The following is a 16,256-nucleotide window of genomic DNA, read 5'->3' as shown; positions in this document are numbered from 1 at the left end:
TTACATTAGCATAGTTGCACTAATGCAGCTGTGTGGCTGGAGCATGTCTGGTGAAGACGCTCTATGCCGAGGGGAGAGCGCGCTCCTGTTGGCATAATTACTCCACCTCTCACAGAGGTGGAAACTATGTTGGTGGGAGAGCATTTCCTCCTGACATAGCACTGGTGTGGTCAGCGCTTAGGGTGCTGTAACTTGCATTGCTCAGGGTGTGTGTGTGTGTGTCTTTTTCACACCCCGGAGCTAGGTAAGTTAGATCGACTTAAGAGGGAGTGTGGATTTGCCCTTTGTCAGTGACAAGCTGCTACACCGGGTGACATTATTGCTGCTGCCTCTTTTCTCCTAGGCTCAGGCACAGTTCTTCTGAATTTATTTTTTTATTAAATGTCTTCTGTAATTTCCAATAATTTGAGGAAATATGTTTTTGATACTGGGGTAGAAATCAAGCCATTTCAATCTCTTCTGTAGCATGTTGGTGTAAAGTCATTCTTCTCTGAGTTTGTACTGTGCTTTTATCCCATTTGTAACCTGTAGGCTTCAATTCTGTTTTGCAGCCTGGTTCCTTTATGCTGTTCCCGTGGCATAAAGAAGCTGGAAACCAGAAGAATTTCCTCACTGGGGAATATCTGCAGTGGTGGCACAGAGCATGTCAGAGGGCCTGGCTACACTGGAAACTTCAAAGCGCTGTCGTGGGAGTGCTCCCGCGGCAGCGCTTTGAAGTGCGAGTGCGGTCGTGCGCGAGCGCTGGGAGAGAGCTCTCCCAGCGCTTCTGGTAACCCACCTCCACGAGGGGTTTAGCTCCGAGCGCTGGGAGCACGGCCCCCAGTGCTCGGAGCCAGTTTACACTAGCGCTTTAAAGCTCTCTGACTTGCTGCGCTCAGGGGGGTGCTTTCTCACACCCTGAGCCAGCAAGTTAGGGCGCTATAAAATGTAATTGTAGCAAGCCCAAAGTCTGGGGAGAGGAGAAGGGATAAGTAGTGGGAGAATGAGGGTCTGGCCAGAGTGCTCCAACAGTTCTGGTCTGTCAGCCAGCAATCAGGGCATAAATTAAAGACGCCCCACGCACTGCTCTAGGTTATGCTGGGGGCTGCCCATAAGCACCAAAATCCAGGAAGTGCATCCGTTATGTGAAAACAGCTTTTCCCCTCACCCCCGTAAGACAACACCAAGCACAGTTTGGCCACAGCTTAGAATGGTAGGCCCTAGTTTATGGTTACTTGAGCTATGTCTACACTAGAGAGCTTATATCAGCGCAGCTGTACTGATGCAGCTGTGGTGCTGTAAGATATCTTATATAGCCACTCTGCCCTTGACATAATTAATCCATCCCCAACAAGCAGCGGTAGCTATGTTGGCGGGAGAACCTCCCTCCGACATAGCACTGTGCACACTTATACACTGTGCACACCAGCATAATTTATGTCACTCAGGAGGGTGACATAATTTATGTCACTCACACCTCTAAGCAACATAAGTTTTGCCAACATAAGTGGTAGTGTAGACTTAGCTTTGGTCTATGTTTAGTAAGTCTGCCTTAGTTTTGTATATTTTACAGTGGTAAGGCAGTCTGCTAGCATGCAGATTTTGTTCAGGGATGTGTAGCACTTTAACTGGTTGAGTTATATTTGTTTTTCTAAGTGACTGTGTTTCTTTGAGCATTGTTACAGGTTTTGGTCTAGTCTAGTCTCTGGTCTGGCAAAGAGCAATGTCTGATCACTGAGGTACAGAAATTACCCTTCAGAAATTGGTCCATGCACTGTAATAGAGATTTCATACATTCCTCAGGCTGTATTTCTTAAAGGGGAGGATAAAGAAACGTATAATGTAATGTAAAGAATTTTCTACTGGGAGTATCTTCTGAGAGGAAACCATATTCTGTTCCCACCCCAATCCAGTCATTCTCTCCTGACTGGGCCGTCCCAAGTTATCCAGTTTAGCCCTGTAATTTCTAGAGCTGGTTGAAAAATGATATGTTCCATGAAAAATGTCTGAGTTTTGAGTTGGTTTTCCTTCCTTTCTCCCCGCCTTTCTTTTCAGTGGTGACATGGAAAAAGGAAAGGGAGAGAAAAGGAAAAAGGGGTGAAAGGGAGAGAAAGGGAAAAACCAAAATAATTTTAATATTTAATATTTGTTATAGTAATTGTCAAAATTGGAAAATGTAAGAAAAACAAACATTTTCTGCAATAAAAAAACGACACTTTTTCATCATAAAAATTTAGAAATACACTTTTTAACCAGCTCTCATTATCTTTTTTGCCTCACTCTTCCATCAAGTTCAGGTCTGCCTCTCCTTCCTTTCCAGGCAATCCCCTTGAAAAGAGTTGCTGGGATTGGCTCACCTTTGAGTCCAGAAAGGAGAGTCTAAAGCTCAAGTTAGCATTTTCACAATTGATGCCTGCAGCCTGTCTTATCACATCCCAATATCCCCCTGGTTTATTCCCACCGCTTTGATTGTGCCATGGACACTGGAGGGCAGTAGAGTCCACAGAGAAGATTCTGGAGCACTCCATTTGCTAATGTTACTCAGAAGACAGACCTTAAACACTTGGGGAAGCAGAGAGAACCTGGGAACAGAACATAGAGCAAATACTGCATAGACAATCACAGTTCTTAGGTGGCCTTGGCATGCAGATGGAGAATGGGAGATATAAAAACAGGAGGCTTCAAATGCTGTGGGATTTATTGCATTAGTCCAAATAACATTTTCTGTAACCTCTGTTCATGTTTGCTCACTTTTAATGAAAATAACTTATTAAACATGTGACATGACTCCATGTCTGTGTGGAACAGGAGTAAATTTGGGTCTGAAATGAGGGATAGCCATTGTAATGAAGGGCACTTGAAAGGGATGATATCAATGCACCTACATGTGTTCAGATACCACTGTGCCGCACCTTACAAAAACCTTGATAGAAAGATCTACATATTTGCTTTGTACTAGAGATAACTCTGGTCTAAACCTGATCGCAACTTCATGACTGATTTTGGGTGTACCAAAACTGTAGGTCCAAGCACCCCCAAACTTCAATTGGTTTGAAATCCAGATTTGAATTTTGCAATTTAGGTTTATGTCTACTTTATACTTTCAGGACATGGTTCTTAAATATACATCAGGTAGGTGTGCCCAGGGCACCGGTGCTGTCGGACTCCTCAGCTGAACATGCTGTAAAGCCTGGTCTACAGATTTTGTACCAGTATAATTATGTTAGTTAGAGGTGTGATTTTTTTTTTTTTTTACGGATATAGTTATACAGTAAAAGCTGTTTTATCCAGCATGTTGGGGGAATAGGGGGTGTGGGTAAGTGAAAAATGCTGGTTAACTAAGAGGGAGTGAATTTGCATGTGGGAGGGGGTGTGGGGCTGGGATGCGGGAGAGGCTGTGGTGTGTGGGTTCTAGGAGGGGGCTCGGGGCTGCGGGTTGGGGCGCGGGATCCCAGATCCAAGGGGCACTCACCTCGGGCAGCTCCCCGCAAGCGCTGACCTGTCCCAGCCACTCCTAGGGGTTGGCCGCAGTTCCCAGCCAATGGGAGCTGTGGAGCTAGTTCTCAGGGCAGGACAGGGACAGCATGCAGGGCCGCCTGCTGTGCCTCCTCCTAGGAGCAGCCAGGACAGGTCTCTGCTTGTGGGGAGCCGCCCGAGGTGAGTGCCCCCTGGATCCGGCACTGTGTGCCCCAACCCCGCTGCCCCGAGCCCCCTCCCGCACCCAAACTCCTTTCCAGAGCCCGCGCTCCACACTCCCTCCTGCACCCCAATCCACTGCTGATCTCGCGCCAGCTGGACTATAAACTGGAATTTCAATGAAGATCAGAAATGCCAGTTTATAGAGCTTTCTGGTTGGTGAAATGCTGGAAGAAACAGCTTTCACTGTACCTGGTAAAACCCCTAGTGTGGATATAATTATAACTGATATAAAAGTGCCTTATATCAGCGTAGCTTATTCCCCTCTCTGTATAGGAATGAACTATACCTGTATATTAGAGAGACGAGGTGTGTGAGGTAATATGTTTTAGTGGACCAACAAGTGTTGGCGCTTACACAGAGCTCTTCTTCAATTCTGTGTAAGCTTGAAAACTTGTCTCTTTCACCAACAGAAGTTGGTCGTATACAAGATATTACCTCACCCACCTTGTCTCTCTAATATTCTGAGACCGACACGGCTACTGTATATTGCAGTGTTGTTGTAGCCATGCTGGTCCCAGGTTATTAGAGAGACCTGAAGAAGAGCTCTGTGTAGCTCAAAAGCGTGTCTCTTTCACCAACAGAAGTTGGTCCAATAAAAGATATTACCTCGCCCACTTTCTCTCACTCCACTTGTATAAGCATTTTTATACTAGTGTAACTGCGTCCACACTAACAGGGGTTGTACCACTTTAACTATACCAGTATGGATAAGGCTTAACTCAGATACATTACAGCGTGGATGCTGCACACAGCACACGTTCATTGTGGCATAAATATGCTGCAGCACGGCTGCTATACATTCATACAAATACTTATCTGATGGAGGGTGGACCTCTTTCACAGGTTATTTAGTAGCTATTCCTCCTCTCCTTCTGAAACAAGGAAATCAATGCAATAACAGCAGTTGACATGCTATGTTGAACTAAGTAGAAAAACAAAAGCCAGACATAATAGCACATCTCACTTTGCCATAAGAAAAAGTGATTCTGTGAATCATTCCTACTCTCCCATAGTCCCCCAGAAAATGTCACAGATGACTGTACCACTGAGTTTCATGGGAGTTCTCTTTATATGGTATGTCCTCTCCTTGTTTGCATTTCACTAGAAAATTTCCCCAACAAACCACTCTATGGGAGGGTGGTACCCCTCACAGTGCTGCCTTTGTCTTGGATCGTTAACCACTAAACTGGTGATAAGTTGCTACTCTGTAAACTGGTGATAAGTTGCTAATAATGACAGTTTCTCAGGATGTGCAAATTGGAAAAAGAGGACACCCAAAGCACCAGCTCAGTCCTGCGGAGGAGGCCTGACGCATGATTTACAATGTATTCTTAAAATATCCATTTTTGGTGATACTCTCAGGGTATATCTCACTATAAGAACTACAATCGTAGTGCTATAGTGTAGACACTTGCTATAGTGATGGAAGGGGTTTTTCCATCGCTGTAGTAACTCCACCTCCTTAAGAGACTGTAGTTAGGTCAATGAAATAATTTTTCCATCCACCTAGTGGTGTCTACACTAGTTCTTAGGTGGACTTAGCTAAGGCTGCGTCTACATTGCACTTTTGTCATTAAAACTTTTGTCAGTCAGGGGTGTGAAAAAAACACACCCCATACCAACAAAAGTTTTGATAAGAAAAAGTCCCGGTGTGGACAGCACTTTGTCAGTGGGAGATGCTCTCCTGTTGACAAAGCTACTGCCTTTCCTTAGAGGTGGTTTTATTTTGCTGGCAGGAGAGAGCAGTGTAGACATAGCCTATGTCTCTCGGCGTGAATTTTTCACATCCCTGAGCAATGTAGATAGGGTGAACTAAGTTTTAGGTGTAGACCAGACCTAATTCAGCTGAGAAAATTAGTGGGCAGTTTGATATTGGGATTTGGTACTAGTACTTTGGATCTGTAACTCTTCATACTTAGGTTGCTGGTTCAAATGAAGCTCAGGTAATCATTCTCTGTATCACCTGAAGGCTGTTTGGTGACATACATGCAAGACTAGGAGTGTCTCAGTTCAGTTCCTTATTTTTATATTGAGTGCTGACATTCTTGTCCATGCAGTACAATACACAAATGGAGCTGTGATCCATGCCCCAAGGCATTACAATCTAAACTGGACAGACAATACAGTTAAGATATATAATTTGAGCAGAGGAAGGTGGAAACCTCAAAGCAAGGAAGTTCCTAGAGGACAGGTATTCCTCACTTCCTCCGTTCCATTGACACTAAACAAGAAAGTTATCGACCAGTTAATATAGGCCTTGTCTATATGGGAAAGTTTTAACAATAATACTGGTATGGTTATAGTTAGACTGGCATAGTTCCTTGTGTGATGGATCCATGTGGGGGGAAGCTTGGGCTGTTGCTGTCTCTTCTGTAAATAGAGGACTTTCACTTCCACGGTGCTTAACTGGGCAAGCACTATTGGAATACAAATAATAAATAATAAAATTAATAATAACCTTTCACTGACAGCTTCTCCAGAAATACACCTCCTTTCAAAATGAGAGTATTAAATGTTTTATTTTTCACTGTGTATATCATTACCAGGAAACAACCTCAGGCCATAAAAGAGATCCCAGTCCCAGCCCAGGTATGTCAGAGAGCCAAGTTTGCTATTGGTACTGACTACACTAAAACTATTATAGTCAGAGTCTTGTGGATGGACTCCTTAAATACAAGCAAAGTGAGGAATGCAAACCTATGTTATGAACAGCTCCTATTTGAATTACCCTTCCTGTCCATCTCCTATCTGCCAGTGCAGAATTGTTCCTTACAATACATTATCCCATCCTTTTCTCAACCTAATTTTCAATGTCGTGTGCTATTGGGCTCACACCACTTTCCATTGCTGTACAGTTTATTCGGACTCCCCATGAGGTTGTTGTATTTATCAAAGGAGGTTTGTCTTCTGTTAATCTTCTCCTCCTCCTGCTCTCCCAGGTAGTCGAGAGACCGCCTTCACCTATGCCGTTAGTGCTGCAGGGGTGGTGAACGCCATCAGCCGTGCATGCCGCGAAGGAGAGCTTTCCACCTGTGGCTGCAGCCGGACAGCCCGTCCCAAGGACTTGCCCCGAGACTGGCTATGGGGTGGCTGTGGGGATAATGTGGAGTATGGCTACCGTTTCGCCAAGGAGTTTGTGGATGCCAGGGAGAGGGAGAAGAACTACGCGAAGGGGTCGGAGGAGCAGGCTCGCACACTCATGAATTTGCAGAACAACGAGGCTGGTCGTAGGGTAAGCTGGATGCTGGCCCTTTCCTTTTGGTTGGAGCAGAGGCAAATCAAGAACTCATTGTGTGTTTGGGTGTCAAGTCATTCATGGGTGGTGATGAGGAACAGTATTAGTCAGTCAACTGTGGGCCAGAGGATAAACCAGTAACTCCCTTGGTATGGTGCAGGGTCCTAGTTTCACCATTTCTTTGTGAATCCTACAGTCAAGATCAGTTTGGCACTTACAGTAGAACTTCAGAGTTATAGATGCCTTGCCTCGGGAATGGAGGTTGTCCGTAACTCTGAACAAGACGTTGCGGACTTCAGCCATGGGGGAGATGGGGCTGCAGCCGGAGGGTTAGATGGAGGGGTGAGGGTGTCAGGGTTCAGGGTTGGGGGGAGTGGGAGGTTGGGGCTTCTGACCCTAGGGGCTGCCAGGGCTCCCAGCAGGGGGCTCAGGGCTTCTGCTCCCTGGGAGTACCAGGGCTCAGGGCTTTAGACCTGGGGGAAGGGCTGGGGCCTGGGGCTTCAGCCCTGAGGCTCTGTTCCAGCTTCAGCCATGTGGGGGGCACTGGGGATCAGGGCTTCAGCCCACAAGTCTGCTCCTGATTACTGCCGGGGGGCACTTGCGGCTTCATGCCTGGCTTCAGCCTTGTGGGGGTGTGTGTGTGCCGGGGTTTGGGGCATCAGCCCCACAACTTTGCTCCCAGTTTCAGCCAGGGGAGGCAGGTGTGCCACCAGGGCTCAGGGCTTTAGCTATGGGGAAAGCGCTGGGGCTGAAACGGCACTCCCCACATAGCTAAAGCCCCAAGCCCTCCCCCCTGCCCCGCCACTGAAACTAGGAGCGGAGCCCAATTAGGACTGAAGACCCAATCCCCAACATTCCCTGTGGGGCTGAAGCTGGGAATGGAGCCATGGGGCTGAAGCCCTGAGCCCCAGCACTCCCCCCGGCCTAAAGCCCTGAGCCCCAGAAGCCCCAAGCCCCCGCTCTGGAGCCCTGACCCCCACGACACTGCAGCTGCTGCGCCAACCCCCCAACGGCTGAAGCACTGAGACAGTACAGTATTTGCTTTTTTTCTGTCTGCTCTGCTGCCTGATTGAGGACTTCTGGTTTCACAGGGTGTCCAGTAGAGAGGTAAGTCCGTAACCCTGGTGTTCGTATCTTTGAGGTTCTACTGGAGTTTTCTCTGGCCAGTAAGTGAATTAGGGCCAGTGAGGATCTCCAAAGGTGTGTCCAAAGCCTTTTGTGTGCTGGATGCCATGGACTCAGCCCTGTTAAATCAATTTTGTATTGCCCTGGCACATTTGGGGATTTGAGCCTCAGTCAGTTTTTCTTCCCAACACACAATCTTACTGGGGTTGCCAAAGTGGGACCTTGTTGGCAGGCGGGGGTGGGGAGGGGCATTCCTGTGACACACTGAATTTTCTTTCACCTGTGTCATTCATAGATTCATAGAGTTTCAGGCCAGAAGGGACATTTAGATCATCCAGTCTGTCAGAGCATTACATTTCACCCAGTTATCCCTGTACTAAGCCCAATAACCTTTGGCTGACTGAAACATAACTTGTGTTTGGCTAATGCACGTCTTCCAGAAAGGCATCCAATCTTGATCTGGAGACATCAGAAGATTGAGAATCCACCACTTCCCTTGGTAATTTGTTCCAATGGTTAATAACCCTCACTGTTAAAATTTTGTGCTTTATTTCTAATTTGAGTTGACTGGCACTAATTGTATTCCTATTCTTTAATTCTCTATCAATGGAATTCTGTATCGATTTTTCCATTATTTTGCCTGGGACTAATGTCCAGCTAATTTACCTTATAGTTACCCAGGTCATCCCACTTGCCCTTTTTGAATATTGGCATAACATTAGCTCTCTTCCAGTTTTCTGAAATTTCCCCAGTATTCCAAAGTTATTGAAAATGAACATCAGTGGGCCACAATTTGAGGACTTCAATAGCTCAGACATAGGTGAGGTTTTTCATGGGCGTGGGTGGGTGAGATTCTGTGGCCTGCATTGTCCAGGAGGTCGGACTAGATGATCATAATGGTCCCTTCTGACCTTAGTGTCTATGAACAGAGATTTCCTCAGCCAGCTTTAGGATTTTTGGGTGCAAGTTATTCAGGCTTGTTGATTTAAAAATGCTTAGTAGATGTTGTTCAGTATCCTCCTCAGTTACTAATGGATTAGAAGATACTTACCTATCCTGTGATATGTGTAAATCATCCTGCTTCTTTCCAAATACATACCAGAAATATTTATTAAACACTTCTGCCTTTTCATCATTATTAATAATTTTACTCCCTCTAGTTAGTAACAGGTCTATATCATTATGAGGATTTCTTTTGTTCCTGATATATTAAAAAAACTCATTATTGTCCTTAGCTGTGCCAGACATGGATTTTTCCTTGATGTCTTAAGCTTCCCTTATCAATATTCTGCACTTCATAACTTCTAATTTATGTTGATTGCCATCTATTTCTCCCCTTTTCCATTTGTTATATATTGCTTTTTTATTTCTAATTGCTGCTTTCACTTTGCCACTGAACTTGGACAGTCTTTTAGCCAGAGTTGTTCTCTTTCTTGATTGTGGAATCATGATGTGTCATAAGCACAGATGTTAGCGTACTGCTATGGGCTTTTGCATTCCTGATCACTCCTTTTGGAAAACCAATTCCGAGGTAAAATTACAGTTGGTGAAAGGCAGCAGACTGACAGCTCTGGCACCTAACATTTCTTTATTCTTTGAAGAGCTGAGGAGCTTGGATTATAACTGCCCTTTCTTTGGAGAGGCTGCTGCAGTTTTTTCATTAAACAACCATGTAAATGTTTAATTATTCTCACTAGTATTAGGATCAAACATAGCAAATAGCAGCCAGTAGACTAGGGGTTCATCTAGACTACAATAATGCTATGTGAGGGGATCAAATGAGTAGACGTTTGTCTACAACATGGTTAAAATCCAGTTCTGTCTTGTCATGTGAACAGGAATCTAACTGTGTCACAACCTCAAACAGTGCTATAGCTTTGTACAGAGCTGGGTTGTATCATGGTTCAGGGACTTGGCTTAAAACAGTCAGGTCTTGTCTTCAGTACTAGACACAATCACATTTTAACTGTGTTTGGGTTGCTGTTTTGTACATGTTTATGGTTATGGCTGAATTTGTAGATAGTACTTTAAGGGTTAGGAGATTTCATGGTCTGCAGCTAGCGGCTAGCCTGAACAAAGGCTTTACCCAGGGATATATTGCATTCTTCAAAAGTTGGAGTCTTTAAACCAAGACTAGGTGTCTTCCTAAAAGCTATACTGAAGATCAGCTACCTATTATTGGACCTGATATGGGAATCACTGGGTGAAATTCTATGGCCTGTGTTATGCAGGAGGTCAGACTAGATCATCCCTTCTGGTCTTAAATATAGAAAAGAGCATGATCTTACATCTCACTCTAATGCTATGACTACACACTAGCACTTTTATTGGTAAAACTTTGACGGTCAGGGGTTTGTCGGTCAGGGGTGTGAAAAAAACACCCTCCTGACCGACATAAGTTTCACATACAAAAGTGCTGGTATGGATAGTGCTATATTGCTGGGAGACACTCTCCCGCCGACATAGCTACGGCTGCTCAGGGCGTGGGGTGGTTTAATTATGCAGTGGGAGAGCTCTCTCCTGTCAGCATAGAGTGGCTACACAGGAGACCTTACAGCAGTGCAGCTGCAGTGGTACAACTTTGCCACTGTGAAGTCTGTAGTGTAGACATAGCCTAAAAGCGACTGTGTTTGAGCTAAGAGATATATTTGGCTGGGCTGAATTCTAGTGATGAGGGGTTGCCACTAATTCCCATGAGTTTCTTCCTTGGAACAAGCATCTGACATGTTTCTTCCAAATGGAGGTGGTGTGGGAAGAGGTGAGATAACTAGGTGAAAAATTAAAACAAAAGTGTAGCCTCTAGGGACTGCTGTTGAATGTGGAGTCTGTCTCCAGGACAATGATCCATTAATATACTGCTCACTACAGTGAGTGACTGAAAGCTGCAGGTAAGCAGCCTAGAGGAGAATGACACAATCAGACCCAATGAGGCAGAAAGTGTCTCTCTCTCTCTCTCTCTCTCTCTCTCTCTCTCTCTCTCACATGCACACACACAGAGGTTTCTCCTTTCAAGGCTGGGAACTCCATTTCTAGCTGATGAAGCTGAACATGAACAATTAGAGAGCAAGAAGAATAGCTTCCTGTGCTTGAGCCTGGTGTACTGCCAATGCACAGAGTGGCGGTCCATGAAGTCCAGTCCATAGAGTCCAGCATGCCTCCCTACACCTGTGACTTACTCACACAGCGGTAAATCTCTATATTGTGCTAAGTTTTCACGTTAAGGGTTTTGTGCTTGGGAATATGAAGCAATATGGGATCATGGCATTCCATATATTTGTAAATAGAGACAGAAAGGAAGGGAAAGCTAACATGAGAGGGTCAGAAGGGTAGGGATCATATGAAAAAACACAGCATGGCTCACCTGGCCATATGCAGTACCCTTCTCTGAGGGACCAGTGGTCACTGGCAAGTGGCCTTCAAGTTCTACCCCCATTCTGATTTTCAGGTGAGAGTGTGATTTCTGTCTTCTGGTTTCTAGACAGAGTTTGAATTGAGGGGAGAAATTTTTTCCCTCTGGTTTCTGGGCTGAGTTTTGCCATATCATCCCATCTTGGTTCAGAGATAGAGTTCTTGTGCGAGAGAGTTCTCTCTAATGCTGGTTTGTGTGTGGAGCTCTGATGGTGGAGGGGGAATTTTCCCCTAGCCAGGTTAATGGGGAGGAGCTGGGGGGTCGGGGTGGGGATATGAAGAGAACAATGTTCTTTTCTGTTTCAGACATAGTCTTGACCCCATCACCTCTCCACTCCACTCTGGAGTTTCTGAGGTACTGGCTCCTGGCTTTATTGCCCTCGTTTGTTTGTCTTTGACTGTTATCTCAACATGTCCTTTCCTTCCATCAGTCTTTTTCTCCACTTGATCTCCATTTCCCTCTCTTATTCCCCTCATTTCTTATCTATCTCCCTGTCTCTCAGACTTTGGCAGTCTGTCCTTCCACACTGTTTACCCAGTCAACATACAGCAGGCCTCAATCATCATTCACTCCATCCAGTGCCAGGTGAGGCTCGGAGGGGGCCATCTAATTAACCACATAGGAATTCTCCATTAATTCTCTTCCCATCCCCCTTCTTATGAGAGAGGAATCAGAAAGGAACTTGGGCTTGTGGAATGGGGGCTTTATACCTTTCCATTAAATGTACTTTCAGACTGATTCTGTGGCAGGGCCATTGATCAGACCCAGTCTTTACAGCTTCATGTGGGGTCTGTTATTCTTCACCTTGATCCTAGCTTAGCCAGTAAAGAACCTACAATTCCTCCCACCCTCTCTCCATCCCAGCAGCTAAGGGACAGAGAAAGGGAGAGTCATTTTGCGATAAATGCAGTGGTGACTCCCACAGTTAATAAATGGGGGACTGTGTATCTAAGCAAAGTGGGACCAGGCTTACTTCTCCTTAGGGGCTTGTGAGTACTGGTAGCATACACATTCCACAGCATAATCATTACCCAGATGTTTTGAGAATCGGCCATTTAAACCCAAGTCAGAGTAAACGCTGAAGGTCCCATGACATTAACTGAGGGGGATCAAGTTGCAATGTTTTCCTAAAGGAACAAAGCCAAGGATTAGGAAGAAACAAACTACTTTATAAAAACATATGCAAGGGCAACAGAGGCATGAGTAGTTTGGGATTTGACCCAACAATAACCAAGAAGTGCTAACACAAATGTATAACAAGCAGGCAGGCAAGACAGTTAGGATATAGGAAATGTCTGGTGCTCTGAAAATTCAAGTGTAGTTCAGTCTTGTACAGTACAGGGATTTTTAGGTAGCAATGTGGTTGGTGTTGCACAGTTATAGTCCAATCCAAGGCAAGTCCAGAGGTTTCAGATCTGTAGCTGTTATGTTACACTATGAAGGGCAATTACCAGTAAATCACACACAGAGGAATGGAACTAAAGCCCCACATCTCTGAGGGCTCAGAGCATTGTCTTCTTTGAGAGTTGGACTGGACCCCAAGGGATTTACCACTTGAGCTAAAGCAGAATCTCTACTAGCTGTCAGCCGTATTAGGCCTTAGGTGCCTTTTATACACCTAGTCACTAGTAGTTTTAGCAGCAGTCCTGTGGAATCTCTAAAGTAGTTGAGAGATTGGTTTCACTTATACAGTTCTGTTCAGTGTAACGAACAAACTCAACCTGTTTAGTTTTTTCACCACTGATTTTGAGTTTTTCTGTTCTTGTGGTTTTTTAATGTCTGTCTCTCTCCTTATTAGGATAAGAAGAAACATGACTCTTCTCCCTCACATCGTCTCCACACATGCTTTTGAGAGATTAACACACACAGGGCTAAATTTTTCAAAAGCAATAATTAATTGTGGGTGTCCAACTTGAAATACTTTGAGCTGGATTTTCAGAGGTACTGTGCCCATTGATATCTGAAAATCAGGCTCAAAGTTGCTCAAGTTGTGCACTCCGAAAATGAAGCTCTGAAAACTAGTGGTTGTTTTTTAAATGTTTAAATTTTAGGTCAGCCATACCGTGACACTAGATGAGGAAACTGAAGCCTGGTCAACACTTAAAATGTAGATTGATATATCTACATTGCTTAGCGGTATGAAAAATTCATGCTGTAGCTATGCCAACCTTACTCCCAATGAAGAATGTTTCTGTTGACCTAGCTACTACCACTCAGGGAAGTGGATTATCTAATGACAGAAAAACCCCTTCTGTCGCTGTATGCTGCGTCTATACTATGGTTGAGTTTGGCTATGCCACCGTAGTCCCTGTTGTGTAGTCAAGCCCTGAGGGATTATTTTGGTGTAGAGGAATAACTCAGTGGTGCAAAAGTTGCACTTAGATTTGTAAATCCTATGCAGTTATTATTCTCAGTACACAGAATGGTGACACATTGAAGCAACATGAATTGTCCTTGGCGAGCGAATGCCTTGCTTGTACATGCTTGGTGTGAATCAGTTAATTTTTCACACCATTATTACAATCCCAGGTGTTCCTCTTTGACAGAGAGTGACTCCTCCAGAAATTGTATTTAGAGTGAACAAAGCTCTTGAATGGGGATAGAGGGAAAGAGCCTGGGTGCATGGATTTATTTCAAGAAGATATGGATATAATGCTAGAACTATAGCATCATTGACCTGTTTTACCTATAGGAAATTTACAAGTTCTCAGGTGTTTTGTTGCATTGATTGCTATGGGCTTTGAGGGGACGTGGATGTAGTACGTTAGTCCAGAAGACTGGGGAGCATTTCCAATAGCAGGATTGTGTCTGTTCTGGGGAGAGAGAGAACTGGGTGGATGGTCAGGATAAGTACGCAAGGAAGAGGAACTCAGCACAATTATGTCAGTTCCCAGTGCTATAGAGGTTAATGCGGCTCTTGTCTGATTCCATCTGCTCTTTCTGCAGGCTGTGTACAAGCTGGCAGATGTGGCTTGCAAGTGCCATGGCGTTTCAGGTTCCTGCAGCCTCAAGACCTGCTGGTTGCAGCTGGCAGACTTCCGCAAGGTGGGTGACCTGCTGAAGGAGAAGTATGACAGTGCAGCTGCCATGAGGATCAGTCGCAAAGGCAAGCTGGAGCTGGTAAACAACCGCTTCAACTCACCTACGCAGGAGGACCTGGTCTACATTGACCCCAGCCCTGACTATTGCCTGCGCAATGAGACCACTGGCTCACTGGGCACTCAGGGCCGGCTGTGTAACAAGACCTCAGAGGGCATGGATGGCTGTGAGCTGATGTGTTGTGGCCGGGGCTATGACCAATTCAAGAGCATCCAGGTAGAGCGCTGTCACTGCAAGTTCCACTGGTGCTGCTTTGTCAAGTGTAAAAAGTGCACAGAGATCGTCGACCAGTACGTCTGTAAATGAAAGAGCCACCAAAGCAACAAATCTATATTATATAAATCTATATAAATATATTTTATATTTGTATAAATAAATAGATGATAATAATTAAAGAAGCTTATTTAAGAGACATTTTGGTTTTGAAATTTTCCCATTGGACTGGATGGTTTGCCACTCTCTTTATTCAGCTGTGGAGCAAAGGGGGAATTTGCCCTCAGACCCTTCTCCCCCTGGATGTTATAATCAGAGTGAAGGGAGCCAAAGAGTTGCTCAAAAGGAACTCCCCTCATAGCCACTTCGCTCCAGAAGCAGGGGATTGATTCATGGTCAGATGGTCAAGGAGAAAAGTGGGTTCCCTTTGCTATCTGGTGGTTTAAACTCAAAAGTTTATATGATATTGGACATCTGGAGTCACAATCAAACATGGGAGAGTCTTAGTTATTCATGTTCCAGCTCCCCAAACCCTTTGGACAAGCAAAACGAGAGGATTTGGGCCCATTTTCTGCTCCCTATGAAGGAAGTGCTGGTGCTTTGTCAAACAAGAGGGAAAGTCACCCAGGTCTCGTGCTGAAAAATATGGATTAAAATACAAGGTACTATATAGAGTGCTTGGAATGAGGACAAAGCAGGGACTCCTGCACAGTGGTGGGGAGACCACCTGTTCCAAGTGAGGGAGGAAGGTGTGATCTTCAATTGGGAAGAACTACTGTATCCTGAGAGTTTAAAAGAAACTAGCGCCTAGCTCTTCTGAACCTCAAGGATCAATGAGAAAAATCTGCCAAAGCCCTATCTAGGCTGGTCTGTCAAGGAGATCCTTTTCCCCTCCGCTGTAATTCACTTTGTCTTTGCGGATTAGGAGCTGCTATCTGTCTCCTAGGCCTATTGGGCTCTTTGGAAAAGAAATATACTCCATGTGTGGAGTGTGTGAGAGAGCCATACATGCATGCAGGGGACTGGATGAACACTGCACCTTAGTCCTTACCATTGTTGCCATTTCTCCCCTTTGGAGTGGACACAAATGGTTACCTTGCCCAGCTCTTTTCAATCCTCCTCACCTCTGTCCCAGATGTACAGTTTCTCTTTACCATTAAATACCCCTCACTGAGGTTTCTTTCTCTCTCTCTTGCTTGTGTATGTGTGTGTTTTGTTTTATTCTGTTTTGTTATTTATTTCAGAATCCAGGGGGCCAAACTCTTCTCTGGTGTAAACCCACTGCAGTCATTGGAGCTGTACCAAGGATGACTGTTTCACCAGAATGTGGGCTAGGTGTTCAAGGAGTGAGGTCCATTCTGCACCCTCTTGTGGTGATAACGGAGAATAATGAAATGGTGCTTGAGCAGAGGCCCATTAGCAAAATCTACTAATCTCTCTTAACTTTATTGCAATTATAACAGAATTCAATTAGTAAAATATGGATGGAACATATGC

General features: G+C 44.9%; 1 protein-coding gene across 2 annotated transcripts in view; it reads left to right on the top strand.

The window, feature by feature from the left end:
• WNT5B (Wnt family member 5B) overlaps positions 1-15,930 on the top strand; it is a 97,099-nt gene extending 81,169 nt beyond the window's left edge. For both annotated transcript variants that reach the window (XM_073320345.1, XM_073320336.1), the window contains exons 4-5: positions 6,618-6,910; positions 14,394-15,930. In XM_073320345.1, coding sequence (XP_073176446.1) covers positions 6,618-6,910; positions 14,394-14,852 — 752 coding nt within the window. In that variant the 3' untranslated portion in view covers positions 14,853-15,930. The remainder of the gene's footprint in view (positions 1-6,617; positions 6,911-14,393) is intronic.
• The last annotated feature ends 326 nt before the right edge of the window (positions 15,931-16,256 follow it).

Source organism: Lepidochelys kempii, chromosome 1, assembly GCF_965140285.1.
Source record: "Lepidochelys kempii isolate rLepKem1 chromosome 1, rLepKem1.hap1, whole genome shotgun sequence".
In the NCBI taxonomy this organism is placed as follows: Eukaryota; Metazoa; Chordata; order Testudines; family Cheloniidae; genus Lepidochelys; species Lepidochelys kempii.
Note: the sequence above shows the minus strand (reverse complement) of the source record. Positions and strands in the feature narration are given on the sequence as shown.